We start from the raw sequence: 16,376 nt of genomic DNA, 5'->3' as shown, positions 1-16,376 counted from the left end.
TCTGTGTCTCTGCAGTTTTGCTGTATGTGCGCCGGGAGACGGAGGAGGTGTTTGATGCCCTCATGCTAAAAACTCCCACTCTGAAAGGCCTGGTGGAAGCGGTGAGTTTACAGATCTCCATATTCTGCATTAATAGTGCAAACAACACCAGCTCTTTGCTCATTCAGGGTCATATACTGTAACTCAAATTCTCACAATGCAATGTTATGAGCTCAGGAAAACTATGAATGCTGAAAGGTATCCATTAAAAATGCTAATTAAAGTTGTTATTATTCACTATTACTACTACTATTAATAATAATAATAAAAATAATAATAATAATAATAATTATTATTACTATTATTATTCCTACTATTATTATAAACAATAATAATTTAATTATTTATTTATATTTATTATATTCAACCTTATCTGTGCAGTGGGTATCAAAAATTGTCCAAGGTGTTATTAAAATGATGTATTAATATTATAATTACTGCTACCACTAATATTAATTAATAATCCTTAAAATATCATTAAAAAAATTATAAAGGACAACTTACATTTATTAAAATTTTTGTCTGTTTCTGTACTATCAACAAATGTGTACAATTATTATTATTATTATTTAATATAATAATATAATAATAATATATTTTTAATAATAATAATAATAATATAAAATATTGAAATATTATTACTTATACAAATATTTAATACATTTTATATAATTTATCAATTAGTTACTAAAACTATGTAGCTAATATACTATTAAAAAACTATGATTTTATTTATTAAATATTTGTATATTACTGTATTTTTATTTATGCCTGTTAGCCTATTATGCCATTAGCTTACTCTACAGAAATCAAAAGCCAGTCAGGTCAAATCATGTGGTTTGTTGAAAAAAAAAAATAAAATCATGTGGTATCACTTTTTGAAACCACCATGCTCATAATTTTAATATTATCATTTTTCCATAGCTGATGATAAAACTGATAGCAGCGTCTGAAAAACAAAACTACCATCAATGTGCTGCATATAATTTGTGTAAGAACCACTTCAGGAAAAGTAAATCTAATTTACCTAATACAATTTTCCACAGCCTTCAGAGAAGGGTTATTTAAGGACACAGGTTGAGTGTTTTCCCTCCGTTCTTTTTATGAGTCTCCTCTAAACTCCATACCAGTATAACTGTGTTTAGCAATGCAACCCTAACACCACACAAACAGACATCAGCACACACAAACACAACAGAACTCCCACCCCCAAAAAATGATACATCCTATCCAAACCCACAGCAACGTTTCTAATGCACTGCAGAAAAATTCAGGAAAAAAAGAAAACCAGTGCTTAGTAGACTTGGTACACAAAATGCATGTGGTCAGTGCAGAAAAGTCCCTGAAATTAGAGTCAGAAGCAGGATAATTTAATAGGGACAGTGCGTTACGTAGGAGATCAATGTCAACAGGCCATAAGCATAAAAACATAGCAGGAGACCGAGATGAGAATCACAAAAATGTCCAGCTCAGAAAGAGCTGATAAAGCTGCCACAGGACTGCCACAGCTAAAGGAAAGTATCAGAGGTATAACAAATTACAAGTACTCAAATTACTGTAATTAAGTAGATTTTTTCAGAAACTACATTTTATTAAGTAGTTAAGTAAAGTCCTGAGGTGTTCCCAGGCCAGCCAAAAGACATAGTCCCTCCAGCATGTCCTGGGTCTTCTCCTAGGCCTCATCCCAGTGGGACATGCCTGAAACACCTCCCTAGGTAGGTGTCCAGGAGACATCCGAAAACAGATGCCCAAGCCCTTCTCTCTATGTAGAGGAGCAGCGGCTCTACTCTGAGCTCCTCCGTGGTGACACAGCTCCGCCCTCCGCCCAAAAATCGCCCTAAGTTTTTCAGACTTCACTTAGTATGTAAACACATCAGCCTGCTTTCTATCAGCTCATTAAAACTGCATTATTATATTAATGTAATGTGTTCACACATAAAGTTAATTGCACATCTCAAAAGAAAACCCCACTGATTTAAGCTACCTTTTAAGTTTCAGGCCATAAGGTCAACTATTTTCACAGCATAATACTCACTGAACACTGAGCTATTTTCGCTCATACTTTGAGTAGTTTAGAACACATATTTTTACTCAGCTTGCACTAAAGTGTTTGTGCAAGTAATGCTCCTTTTACTTAAGTATAGTTGTCTAGTACTCTTTCCACCACGAGTAGTGTGCGTGTTGTTGTGTGCAGTGAGCGTAGCAGAACGTTAGCCAAGTATTGCAACACTTTAGCGCACTTTGAGAATGAGGAGAGGGAATGTCAGGATAACGTCAGGGGGGCTGGGAAAACATTAAGCGCGAGCACTCGTATCCTGAAATAAGATGAACTTTGATACTAGTTGGCTGGAAAACCAAATGTTCCATTTATTCAGTATGTGCAGTGGTTTACTCACTGTGTAATTAGCACTTAATACTACTGTATAGGAATAGTTCACTTAAATATCAAAAGTCATGCTGTTATGAAACACATTTGAGAGTTGTTTATGAGTTCTAAACTTTTCCAACATTCTTCTTCATTGGATCCGTTTTTTAAATCGGTCTGTGATGGAGCTGGTTGCGTTTTATTTTGAGCTGCATGTATTGAGTAACATGTTACTTTTGGCTATTAAGAAAGTGTTTTATAAGTGTACTTGCATTACTGAGATTCTTACAGTTAATCGTTGCTGATTTATATTGATAGGTATTTAACAAATACATGCTTGTGACATTAAAGTAAATGTTGATGCTGTACTGATACCTGCTAATGCATTCGCTCTCCTCCAGATTTCAGAGAAGTATGAAGTTTCTCTTGAGAAAATCGGAAAGGTCTACAAGAAATGCAAGAAAGGGTAAGTGTAAGACATTTTTAATTATGATTAAGTAAAATTTGTTAAGTTTATTATTCCTTAGTAAATTAATTCTTAATATGTGTATCTGAATATCCATTAAAATGTATTTATTAATATTGCATAAGTTGGGCAATATGATGGCACAGTGGTTAGCACTGTTGCCTCACAGCAAGTAGGTCCTTCATTCAAGTCCCCGCTGGGTCAGTTGGCATTTGTGTGTGGAGTTTGGATGTTCTCCTCTTGTTTGCAAGAGTTTCCTCTGGGTGCTCCGGTTTCCCACACAGCCCAAAGACATGCTCTATAAGTGAATTGGATTAACTAAATTGGCCATAGTGAATGAGTGTATGGGTGTTTCCCATTACTGTGTTGCAGCTGGAAGGGCATTCACTGTGTAAAACATATGCTGGATAAGTTGGTGGTTGATTCTGCTGTGGCAACCACTGATGAATAAAGGGACTAAGCTGAAGAAAGTTGAATAAATGAATGATATTACATAAGTGTAATGTTAGATGAAGTAGCATTGTGCTAAAAACATGCTAGCAATATGCTAATCTTGTTAGCCTCCTGCAAAAATGTATATACAAGTGTGGAATAAAGACACCACTGCATTTGTATGGGTTTAAGTTTTACGGTAGTATATGTTATTTTAAAAAGTAATGATAAAATGTCTTTCAAATTTCAAATAAAATATTGGTAAACCACAAATCTTTATGTTTGCCGCATACGTATATTTCTGGGAATAGCCAAAAAAAGAGCCAAAAAGATAAATTTTATGCTGATCATCATCATCATCATCATATGTAAAGATCATGTTGCATGAAGATATTTTATTTACTGCTGTAAATATCAAAACAACATTTTTGGTTAGCATGAAACACAACGATATTAATTTGGACGAATTTAAAGGCAATTTTCTCCACATTATGATTTTGTTTTAAACCATTTAATTCCAAATAGTTGTATCTCAGCCAAATATTGTCCTATCGTAACAAACAACAGATCAATCAAGCTGGTTTATTCAGACATATAAATTTCAATGTGCAAAAATGAATATTTATGACCTCGTTCATCATCCAGGATCACAAATATAGGTTTAGTTTGTTTTAGAACATGGCAATTGGTCAGAATATATTTTAGATTATACATTGTTGATAGTTATTTTTATTAGTAAATGAACTATGTCTTTGACAGGTTTCTGTGTGGTCCATGTGCTTTCTGTTCATCTCATGTGATTTCTTTTAAACATTAATGCTGCAGTCACACTAGAGTTTGTGCGTGTGAAATTCTGTTGCACAGCGCTGAGAAAAGGGGCGGGATTAAACATGATGATTAGACATTTAAAAAAGCGAGCGATTGGTCCTGGTTTAAAATTTCTGTGCAGAGAGGTCATGTTTTTACAGTATGTACGATTGGTCTCACACACTCGTGATGCCATTTCCCAGGTCAGAGTTCACCAAGTTTGAACTTTCCAGAACTGCGAAAACTTGTCACTCAAGCTTGCATTTCTGGTCTGACGCATTCACATGCGTATGAATGGAAGTCTATGGGGAGAAAAGTGCAGTGTGACAGCAGCTTTACACACGGCAGGAAAAACGGAACAATGTTTCCACCAGTGTCTCACTCCTGTGTGTAATTAGTTAAATGAGGTCCTGTGTATTTAAGCTCTTGTGTTTGGTTGGTTCTTGGTCTGGTCTTCTGTCACGTTTGCTCCTCTACAAACACACAAAACTCAGGAATTATCAAACGATACGGATTCATTTACAAACACTCACTTCAGACACTGGAAATGCTGGAGACTCAGGAAAGACATGGGCTGTTGACAATTCAAGACTAGACAAGGGACTAAACAAACTTAGCGGTATAAATACAAGGGACATGATTGAACTAATAACCAACAGGAGAGAAACACAGGTGAAACTCAGGTGAACATTAACAAATGGCGGGAAAATGGAACAAAGGAATCACATGACACATGGAACACAACACAGAAACCTGACAGTCTTATTCCTGACTTTCTTAACAATTCTGAAGTAACATAAATCTCACTTAAAACATGACTTTGTTATTTCCTGAAAAAAATGACATTAATGTTTGTGTACATTTTATTCTAATGTGTTTTATTTAATTTAAATAATGATACCAAACAGCATGTTAGATGTGCAGTCATGATTCAACTATCCTTCATATTGTGCGTCCTTTGATCATCACTAAGCCTTCCCTGTTTTTTTTTTTTTTCAGGATCTTAGTAAACATGGACGACAACATCATCAAGCACTACTCGAACGAGGACACCTTCCAGATCCAGATGGAGGAGATGGGAGGAATGATCAAGCTCACGCTGACAGAGATTGAGTGATTTTCAGCTCCTTCTACAGACTGGTTTACACACATCTCTCTCCTCTCATCTTTCACTACAGTCTAATGAACAGGGACGAACTTGTATATGCGAACTTAAGTACTTTAAAATACTTCAGGTATAAGTACTTAAACCGAGTGGTCAGCTTGATATCAAAAGGACATAAAAAAAAAACAAGTCAAAAATGCTAATTGATTTAATGTCAAAACCTTGACGTCTATTTGACATCCACACATTGATGCCTGTTTGACCACCAAAATAATGGCACTAAAGTATTATAATATAACACAATAATATATTAATATGAAAGCTTCAATTGCAAATTCCAAATGTACACTGGATTTTGTATCCCTACAATACATGGTAATACCTTGATGTCAAAACTACGTCAAACTGACATCTAAAATTGCTGTCAAAGATCAATTAAAGGGCTGTAATCAATATTTGACACCAATGTTAGATCTCAATTTATTATTGTTTACATGCATTGTAGCAGCTGAATAAAAGTTCTCTTATTTTACTGTTTGTGTCATTATTTCGGTGGTCAAAAGGCCATCTATGTGTGGATGTCAAATAGACGTCAAGGATTTGACATCAAATCTATTTGCATTTTTGACATGTTGTTTTTATGTCTCTTTGACAACAAGGAGTCTGCTGGAAATGTTATGAGCCATATTTTCTTTTTTTTTTCCATGAGTATAAACAAACAGCTCATTTCTCAATTGTTTAGTGACTCTGAAAGAGGTCATGAAAACAATTTACTCTTAGATTTCCTGTTTAAATTCATAGCACTGGAGAAGCTGATCTCTAAAGGATGAATGAATAGGGTGTAGAGAGACTGGTTTGGGGAATCCTCATCGCTTCGCTGTATTGTTATCAATAACCCTTCACAGTATTTAGTAAGTACAGTATATACAGTATGATCTCTTGTTCAGCTTCACAAGCAATTTGTGCATGTGGACATGGAGTAAGGGAACAAAAAACTTTTTTTTTAATTATTATTATTATTATTATTAACACCTAATAACTTTTCAGCTTTAGACTTTCCTCATTCCTAATATGAACAAATACGGTCCATGCAGCAGGTTCTCGGATGAATCCTTCAGGAGCTGTTTTCAAAATGTGATCCATGGATAATCAGTGTAAACGTTTGTTTTGAAAGTATAAGTGAGTAATTCTGTATTGTTGATAGATGAACTGTGATGCTTTACAAACACGCTAAGAAACCCTGAAAATAACATCAATTTTGCGATTGCAAGTTAACAGTTGCACTAAAAATTATTGCGAAAATTTAAATATCAGTATAATAAAATATACATATACCCTATCAGTTGGGTTGGCCTATATTTTACCCAAATTCGGGATATAAACCCCAGCATTTTTAGAGTAGCTACCGCTTACAGTATCAAAATATGCATGGCAGGTTGGTTTATTTAACAGAACTATTGCTTAGAATTTACTGTAATACATGCTAAAATTGAAGCTAAAGTATGTTAGAAACAAAAAATACATATACATACACAAAATTACTAGACAACAGTATTATTCAAACATTTATTAATAAGTCACACCAATGGTAAAATTTTGAATTTTTGGTAATACTTTAGTTTGGGTCAAAATTCAGGCTATTAACTACTGGCTTATTACCTGCCTATTATTAAGATATTAGCTGTTCATAAGTAGTTATTAAGTATGGGCTTATTCTGCATCTCTAATCCTACCCAAAACCTAAACCTAATTGCTACCTATTAATAAACAGCTAATTAGTTGTGTATTAAGCTAGTAGTGTTATTTAATAGTTTATTAATACTATGAATGGTGACCTAAACGAATTATTTTTGTAATTAGTATATAGATTATATTCAATATTACATACATTTAAACTGGTTTAACAATCCTTTTAGAAATAAAAAACTAGCACATATTTGTTAGTTTTAATTGTTAATAGTTGTTCAGTAGCACAAAAGGGGGAAAAAAGAGGGGGGGAAATCTCAAGAAAATTGAGCATATTAATTTTGTTAAAGTTCATTACATCCAGTAATCTAGTAAATGTATAATAAAGAATTTCTTTAGACCTTTGGTTGCCCATTACATTGCCCTTAAATGGTTTTTGTTTTATTTTTTTTTACAATCAAATATGGACAGACCCAACCCAACAATGTGTTCCTGTTTCTGATGTCACCAATAAAATGTATATATTTGATTAATTTTAAAAACTTTTTTCTAAATAATACTTGATACTCTTTTTGTATCATTTATTGTGTATATATTTATTAACAAATATGGGATGGGACCTTTTTTATATACAGTATATATCTATAGCAGAGTCAGTTTTCTAACGTATCTTTTTTATGAAATCATTCTAAATGATTTATTTATGCAAATGGGGCTACTTTAGTTTGTTATTGATGTCTGATTTGCTTTAAATGTGCATATTTAAGTGTTGTTGTTTTTTCGTTTTACTTATCTGAATCTGAACTGTTATGCTCCAATAAAAGCCTCTTGGGCTCTTGTATTTTGTTTGGCTCTGTGTGTGTGTGTCCTGTGGTTTTGGGCTCGATGTATCTAAGGCAGTTGTCATGGAAATCGGCTGTGCTCCAACAGCCCATCTGTCTGGTGGACAGGAAGTGGGCGACTAAATAGAGAGTTCTCAAATCAGCAGTGGCCTCGAATACCCCCTCAGCCTCAGTTCCTCTCGTTCAAGCTCCTTAGAGCAAACATTGGCTACAGGGATGAACCTAAGTTCACTGTTTTGTTAGGGTTAGCTATGCATTTTTTTACATATGTGATTCTACACATAAGGGGTTCCCAAACTTTTCAGCCCTTGACCCCAAAATAACAATGCCACTCAGAGATTATCATTCATGTTCAGTCATGGCCTGTACTTACTTTTAATGTATATGTAAATGCTGGTGACTATATATATATATATATATATATATATATATATATATATATATATATATATATATATATATATATATACATACATACATATATATATATACATACACTGTACTTATTTTTAATGTATACGTAAATGCTGGTGACTATATATATATGAATCTACATGTATATATGAATGACTATATATATATGAATATATATATATATATATATATATATATATATATATATGTGTGTGTGTGTGTGTGTGTGTGTGTGTGTGTGTGTGTGTGTGTATATATATATATATATATATATATATATATATATATATATATGTGTGTGTGTGTGTGTGTGTGTGTGTGTGTGTGTGTGTGTGTGTGTGTGTGTGTGTGTACACCTGCTCATTAACGCAAATTTCTAATCAGCCAATCACATGCAGAAACTAAGTCAAGACGATCATCAGAATGGAGAAAGAAAGTTAATATAACTGACTTTGAACATGGCATGAGTATTTCAGAAACTGCTGATCTGGGATTTTTAAGCACAGCCATCTCTAGGGTTTACAGAGAACGGTCTGAAAAAGAGAAAATATCCAGTGAGTGGCAGTTCTGTGAACACAAATGCCTTGTTGATGCCAGAGGTCAGGTGTCAACAACATGAAAGCCTGGATCTATCCTGCCTTGTATCAACGGTTCAGGCTGGTGGTGGTGGTTAAATTATGTGGGGGATATTTTGTTGGCACACTTTGGGCCCATTAGTACCAATTGAGCATACTGTCAACACCACAGCCTACCTGTGTATTGTTGCTCACCATGTCCATCACTTTATGACCACAGTGTAAGCATCTCCTGATGGTTACTTTCAGCAGGATAAGGTGCCATGTCACAAAGCGCAAAGCATCTCAAACTGGTTTCTTGAACATGACAATGAGTTCACTGTACTCAAATGGCCTCCACACTCACCAGACCTCAATCCAATAAAGCACCTCTGGGATGTGGTGGAACGGGAGATTAGCATCATGGATGTGCAGCCGACAAATCTGCAGCAACTGCTTGATGTTACTATGTCAATATAAACCAAAAGTGTCTGAGGAATATTTCCTACATTTGAATTTATGCCATGAAGGATTAAGGCAGTTCTGAAGGCAAAAGGGGGTCCAACCTGGTACTAATAAGGTGTTCCTAATAAAGTGGCAGGTGAGTGTATATTTTTCAGTGGATTATTGTGTGGACTAACATTGTGCGCTAGCAAAATAAACATTGTAAATTTCGATTTCAAGTGGAGTTTAAATGTTAAGTTTGTTCATATTTGAGTCAAATTTAAGTGTATATATACACACATAAATATAATTTATATACATTTTAGCTATTTTTATTGTGATATATACAGAAGATCTGGTTTTAACCCTTAGAAGTTTACATTTAACTCTAAAATGCTGAGTTTTTTTTTACTAAATTTGGGCCAAACATGGACAAATCCATCCACTGATTTACATTTTCAAGTATTTTAAATAAACCCTTAACCCCAACATTTGACTTTGTCCATGTTAAAATCAAGTTTTGGGCTAAAAGAACCCATCCATTTAGAGCGTGCATACACACAAATACTTCTTTAAACATAATATACTTCATAGACCTGGTTAGTTTTAACTCAGAGAAGTTTAGTCACAACAAATGAGCATCTGCTTTGTGTTTTACCTCTCCGTCCTTCCTCCACACGCTACAATTTTCCATGAAGCACTGCTGTCCTTACACAACCCTCTTAATGTTGACTTCACCTAAAGTTCCAGCAGAATTCTCAGATAGCCACATCGCTTCGGCATGTTATCTCATTATATAACACCTTATAAAGCCATGGATTCAGCGTTTGTCTGACACTTTGACTTTAAAAACACATTTAAAAAGGATAAGAGCTTTTTTTATTGTATTTACATAAGCAGAAAGATTCTTCAACCTGAATAAATCAATATAGACTGCATTTATATGTTTGCTTTTGTGTAACAGTTGACATTATGTGTAATGAACTATGGTGTAGCTTTAAGAGCAAAAGTAATGACTTTGTTTTGGACTTGTGGGAAGTTTGACACACTTAATAAAATATAGGTCAGCAGGAGTATTAAGGAGACTGTTCTTCCTGTGTGCATCAGTGTATGTGTCTGCACGCACACAAAACCCCCCGTTGTGTTGTTTGCTAACATTCTTGTCTTAATCTACTTCTTTTCACAGCACTTGTTTATACTTAAGTGGGCAAAATGCTGAACGTCCTGTAAAAAATCCCTGCGGTGACAGAGATTCGGGTTTCATCGACTAATAACTGGGGTTGTCATCCCCCTCGTCCGGAAATGGTTACTGTTTACTTAAAATCAGACATTCCAGCTCAAAACACCTCACTTATGGACATAAAAACAAAAGGGTTAGGCACACGTTGAAACGGTTAACCCTGTGTTATTCTAAACCGTGGGTAAACAAACCCTGCTTCACATTTCCATTTGTAAAGTAGCCAGGGTTAGCAAATAAATTAGGTCTGTATCATCCTAAACACTGGGTTAACATCTTATTTGCAATGTGTTTTTGACCGGACAAGTGCAGTGTTACCTTTTTACACGAAGGCTTTAGATTTGTGCATCCTCACATAATGTATAGGAAACCTATATATATGTATATATTTATTTATATAGAGTTAGAAAAATAAGTATTCAACACGTCACCATTTTTAACAGAAAACATATTTCTAAAGATGCTGTTGCCTTGAAACTTTCACTGGATGTTGATAACAACCAAAGAAATCCTTATATGCAAAGTCAACTAATTTAATTAGCTTACAAATTAAGTTATGCGTAGTAAAAATGAAATGACATTGGAAAAAAGTATTGAACACATGAAAAAAGGGTGGTGTAGAAATCAGTGAAAGCCCAGACAGCAGCTGCAATCTCTCAGTAGTTATTCCTGCCTTCCTCATAGTAAATGAATATTAGCTGCTTCAGTCCAACATCTGCATTAGCAGGTTGATGAGATGAAACCAGGGTGGACGTTTCAGCAAGACGATGAACCAAAACTCAGCCAAAGAAACTCTCAAATGATTTCAGAGAAAGAAAATCAAGCTGTAGAATGACCCAGCCAATCACCTGACTTAAATCCAATAGAACATATAAATTAAAGATCAAGTTTGATAGATGAGACCCACCAAACCAGAGATTATAACTCTCAGTTAAAGTAAAAAAATTTACACCTGAACAATTAATGTGACTTCATTCTCCATATGAGTCATCTTTAAACTTTTATTTAAGGTATTAAATAAATTTCAGTAGTTCTGTACTTTCTCCTTGTGTCATTCCATTTGTTATTATTCATAACAATTTTTCAGAATTTTTTGTTTTTTTATATTTGTGTGTGTGTATTCTACTTAAGAAATATTATTCCCAGGAACAAACATGACGTGTTGAATACTTTTCCCCCAACTGTTTATCTACTGTATGTATATATTTGCATATGTAAATTTTTAGATTATAAAGCTTTTAAAAACACTGTCTTTTTCATTTCAGCTGGTGTGCATGCATTTTCTTATCTGTATGAAGCCCATAAATACGCAATCACCGGCCACTTTATTAGATACACCTTACTTGTACTGGGTTGGACCCCCGTTTGTCTTTAGAACTGCCTTAATCCTTCATGGCATAAAAGTTACGCAGTTGCTTCATATTTGTCAGCTGGACATCCATAATGCGAATCTCCTGTTCCACCACATCCCAAAGGTGCTCTATTGGATTGAGTTCTGGTGATTGTGGAGGCCATTTGAGTACAGTGAACTCATTGTCATGTTTAAGAAACCAGTCTGAGATGATTCACGCTTTATGACATGATGCTTCTTCTGCTGCTGTAGCCCATCTGCTTCAAGGTTCAACATATTATGCGTTAAGCATACCTCAGCTGTAACGAGTAGTCATTTGAGTTACTGTTGCCTTTCTATCAGCTGGAACCAGCCTGGCCATTCTCCTCTGACCTCTAGCGTCAACAAGGCATTTGCGCCCACAAAAGTGCTACTCACTGGATATTTACTCTTTTTTGAACCATTTACACAATGTGGCAGTTCTGTGGCAATGTAACTAATGTCATTATTGAACAATTGTTTTTAAACAATATGACATTATTTAATTATTTTAGCAAGTTTAATCCAGAATTTAGTCTAAATATAGACATTTTGTCAAAATAAAAATAAATTAATAATAATAATAAAAACTGGACGTCTTAGGCTGAGTACACACAGCATGATTTTCCTAATAATTGGAAAAAACGTGTTTAGTTTTAGTTCAATTTCTGCTGTGTTCATTCATACTGCATAATGGACCTGTGACAAAAGAATACGCACTGCATTAAACTAACAACACTAAACAATTGCTGACAATTCTTTTTCACAAACGAGCACAAGTAGTAAGATCATGCATGAGACTGAATATAAATGCAAAAAAAAAAAAAAAAACAGGTGGTCAATAAATAATTTGACAATTTTTAATGCTATTGTAAAGCTTATTTATTCTGATATTGTGGTCTATAACTCTCCACTGCTCTGTATCCTGCTCTTTCATTGGCTGTTGGTCACTGCTGATATGTTTACTCATTGCAGTAGGAGTTTTAATCTCAAACAAGTTTAGATATTTAGCATGTCAAATAATCCAGAGGCATTGGTCACAAGTCTGCGATAATGTCTGATCACTTGTGTGAACGAGCACTGATTTGCCTCCAATTTCTGGCTTTTTCGACGATTTCACTAAAGCTGTCAAAACTGAAAAATCAGGGCTAAAATCTTGCAGTGTGAACTCTTTTCCACTACACACAGCAAGCGACAGACCGGAAGTCTGTACGTTTAAAGTAGTCCAGGAGCTGCGTGGCGTTTCGATCATCTCCGTATGCGGAAAATTTGGTTCCGATTTGAGCTGCGAATACATTGCAATTTTCGAACTCCTCTGACTAGACCATATGCAACTGGCTGACCAGATGTGATCCTTATGCGTGAGATGCAAAATAGTATTTTTTTTTCATTATTTTTTGGATAAGAAAAGTATGTATTAAAAAAAAATATTCTATTCAGAAATAAGTAATAAAAAATATTAACATATTTAGTAAATGATGACAGAATTTTCATTTCGAGTAAATGAGCCCTTTAAGTGCACTGTGAAGAACCAATATAAATCCATCCTGGCCTTATGCAGCCATGACTATTTAGGTCTGCAGGATTGTGCCACGGCGGCTCTGATCAGCAGACTCTAACTGAATTACCTCAATACTTGACCGTACAAACACACCCTTCTCTCGCCCACTCCTGACACAACAACAGCCTATTCTACTGCTGCAGACCTTAACTAATCCCTTTCAAACTGACAGATAGAACAGGTACAGCTATGTAAACATGCATGTCAAATCTGACCTATATTCTTGAAAAGGCATAGGATAGAGTTATTTATAGTCAACAGCGACGGTTAAGGTATTTCCCGCTCAGAGGCCTTGCAAGCTGAATCGGTGTCCTGTGGGCGACTTGGCCATCAGCCCATACTGTAAACTCACAGGAGCCCAGGTCTCAACTGCCCTGACTATATATGGTCTAAAATAATGACATCAAAAAAAACTCTTAAAGACCAATGAAACAGTTTTAATGAATTAAAGGGTTTCTAATATGCCCCTTTTAACAAGATCTAAAATAAGCTGTTGGTGTCTCCAGAATGCATCTGTGTAGTTTCAGCTGAAAACACAGATCATTAACCATACCCAGCTGAACTTGTCACTTTTTAGGTCAGGGGGAATGCTAGCTGTTTTGCATCTGTGCCTTTAAATGCAAATGAGTTTTCTCCACCCGATCCTACCACAATCATCTCTTCTTCAGAAAGATACCCAATGTCAGATAAACAGTACAATGACGGACAGCAACTCAGACACTGATAAAGCAGAGACAAAAAGTCACAAATACCACAATAGGACTATAATGCTATAAAAAACAAGTGTATTTACTTCTTCTTGAGGTGCAGCTTGATCATAGCTAGTTGGAACAGATCTTTCAATCACAATCCTTGTAAATCCAGCCTTGTTGACCTGATAATGCGTGAATACTGAGACATGCCAGCAGGCCCGGATTGGCTAATGGGGATGGACCGGGAGAATTCCCGGTGGGCTGGTCTGTTTTTTGACCGTGAGGGCCGGTGTCCCTAGCTGCTTGCACTTTCAGCAGTCACACTTTTTTTCATCTATTTATTTATTTCACCATAGCTTCACTCTTTTTATTCATTATTTTGCCGCAGCAGCGCTGCTCTTTTTATTTATTTTCTCGCAGCCCCGTGAGCAAAATGCAGCCTGCAGGTTAACTAACGTTAATGATGATGTAACTATTATGATTCGACCCCAAACAGCGGCACCTTAGTGAATAATAGAAATCGAATAATTAATATTAATGAATAATACACCTGCTCAATGAAAATCAGATGATTTACTACATTAATAAATCTGACATAACTTGATCAGATTCCCACTGTAATAGTGCCATTGCGTTTCAACGCCACCGACCCATGTTCGAATCTCACTTGAAAAATTATTATTATTTGTTTTTTTTTCATTTTTATTGTTTAAACATATAATACTGTTAGGGCTGGTGAACATTTGAATTTTTCAAGCAGCTGTTTTCTTGGAAAAGACGCGATAGTGTCATTAGAAACTGAATTAAAATCAGTCGTGAACTGAGGTGGGCCGGTCTGGCTTGAAACTCCAGAGCTGAAAATGAGTCCCACTCCGGCCCTGCATGCTAGTAATTTGTGCCTGTCTATAAATATTGGTTGGCGGAGAAAATTGCACTACTAGTGTATACTGTATATTGCAATTGCTCTGTAACCTTAATTTTTTCCCTTTTTTTGCCAGTTTTATAAAAAAATTCAACTAAATAAATTAAAGTTGTGTTTATACTACTCTAATGACTTTGTACACACACGTCTGTTCAAACAGCTTGCAAACAGTGATTGTGCATGATAGGTGCCCTTAAAGGGCCATGATACCCCCCACTTTCGGTTCAAGTCTACTTCAGAATTTTTTCAAAAGATGCATGATTAATGGGCGTGGAGCTCAGGGAGCATAAGGCAGGAGTGGGTGTGGCCAGCAGGGGAGAAGGGGAGCGAATAACTGTTGTTGACAGTTAGCTCACAAACTGAGACACAAACCGTGAGGAGACGCATGAGTTTATAGTTCACGAAGTTAAAATGCAAAGAAATAAATAGTAATTTAATGCCCTGCAACATTTGTTATTCGTAATCTCATATACACATAACCACAATTTATATCATTATAAAGATAAGTGTGTTCATGTAAACACTATAAATGAGGATTCTCCCTCGATCCCCGTGTCTAAATTATAGATCTTGAATGCAGACTCAGTGCAGCAGGTCTCCTGACGTGTCTATTTTAACCATTAGCCCTGCTGGTAATATAGAGGATTTAGGCAAACACAGCAGCACGGCGATGTGTCTGAATGTGAACGAACTCCTGATAAAAGTCAACGTCCGCCATTCTTCAATTCTCGCACTGCTCTCCCGACAAAAATGCTTGCAGCACACACACAGCTTTGCTGTATGATCGGCCCTGACAGTGTCGTGGGGAAAAACATGCAACAAACCCCGTGGATTATGGAAACAAACACATACGAGCCTTCATGAACGCCTACGTGCCGTTGGTCTGTGTCTCACAGCTTGCTTGAAACTGGCAGGTCTGCATTCGGAAAGCACGCTCTCATGAATAATTAAGCAGCCGGCTCTTTTCATAGGATAAGAAAACTCCGCTATGAATAATAATGAGAAACCGATGCGTCATCATTGCACTTGCAGTTTTGCACTACGTCGCCGATTTTGATCCCTCCCCAAAAATCATTTTAAACCCGGAAGCTGAAATTAGCTTACAAAAGCTCAAAATTATCCAGTTTTCCCCACAAATAAAGCTGACAGGTGCTAACATTGTCTTAACTGATGCTCAACACACACAAATCTGTTAATATAAAAAAAAAGTTCTCCAGGGTGTCCTGAACCTTTAAAAGGAATTTCACTAATGAAAAGTGTTTCTAAATTCTGCATATTGCCTATTGTTTTTGCAAAATGCGCATTTCGGTGTTTCTCAAACACGTAATGGAGGACCACCAGCTCTGCACATTTTCCATGTCTCCTTAACTAAACACAGCTGATTCAGATCATCAGCTCATTAGCAGAGACTGAAAGACCTGTTATGAGTGTCACAGACAAA

The 16,376-nt window shown here is 35.7% G+C and overlaps 2 protein-coding genes across 27 annotated transcripts in view; one reads left to right on the top strand and one right to left on the bottom strand.

The window, feature by feature from the left end:
- grhl1 (grainyhead-like transcription factor 1) overlaps positions 1 to 7,741 on the top strand; it is a 37,989-nt gene extending 30,248 nt beyond the window's left edge. For 3 of the 4 annotated variants that reach the window (XM_087288621.1, XM_087288623.1, XM_087288622.2), the window contains exons 13-15: positions 16 to 101; positions 2,806 to 2,870; positions 5,109 to 7,741. In XM_087288621.1, the coding sequence (XP_087144747.1) occupies positions 16 to 101; positions 2,806 to 2,870; positions 5,109 to 5,226 (269 nt within the window). In that variant the 3' untranslated portion in view covers positions 5,227 to 7,741. 4 annotated transcript variants of the gene reach the window in all.
- LOC147833119 (uncharacterized) overlaps positions 1 to 16,376 on the bottom strand; it is a 127,404-nt gene that overhangs the window by 96,015 nt on the left and 15,013 nt on the right. For 12 of the 23 annotated variants that reach the window (XR_015513491.1, XR_015513505.1, XR_015513489.1 and 9 more), the window contains one exon: positions 2,780 to 2,849. The exons of 10 other annotated variants lie outside the window; for them this stretch is intronic. The gene's annotated coding sequence lies outside the window, so the exon portion shown is untranslated. Of the gene's footprint in view, positions 1 to 1,123; positions 1,877 to 2,779; positions 2,850 to 16,376 lie in introns of those variants that run through there. One more of the 23 variants, XR_015513493.1, reaches the window with a different exon arrangement.

The sequence above is a fragment of the Danio rerio genome, chromosome 17 (genome assembly GCF_052040795.2).
Source record: "Danio rerio strain M-AB ecotype USA chromosome 17, GRCz13ab, whole genome shotgun sequence".
Lineage (NCBI taxonomy): Eukaryota > Metazoa > Chordata > Actinopteri > Cypriniformes > Danionidae > Danio > Danio rerio.
This window is presented reverse-complemented; position numbering and strand designations above follow the sequence as displayed.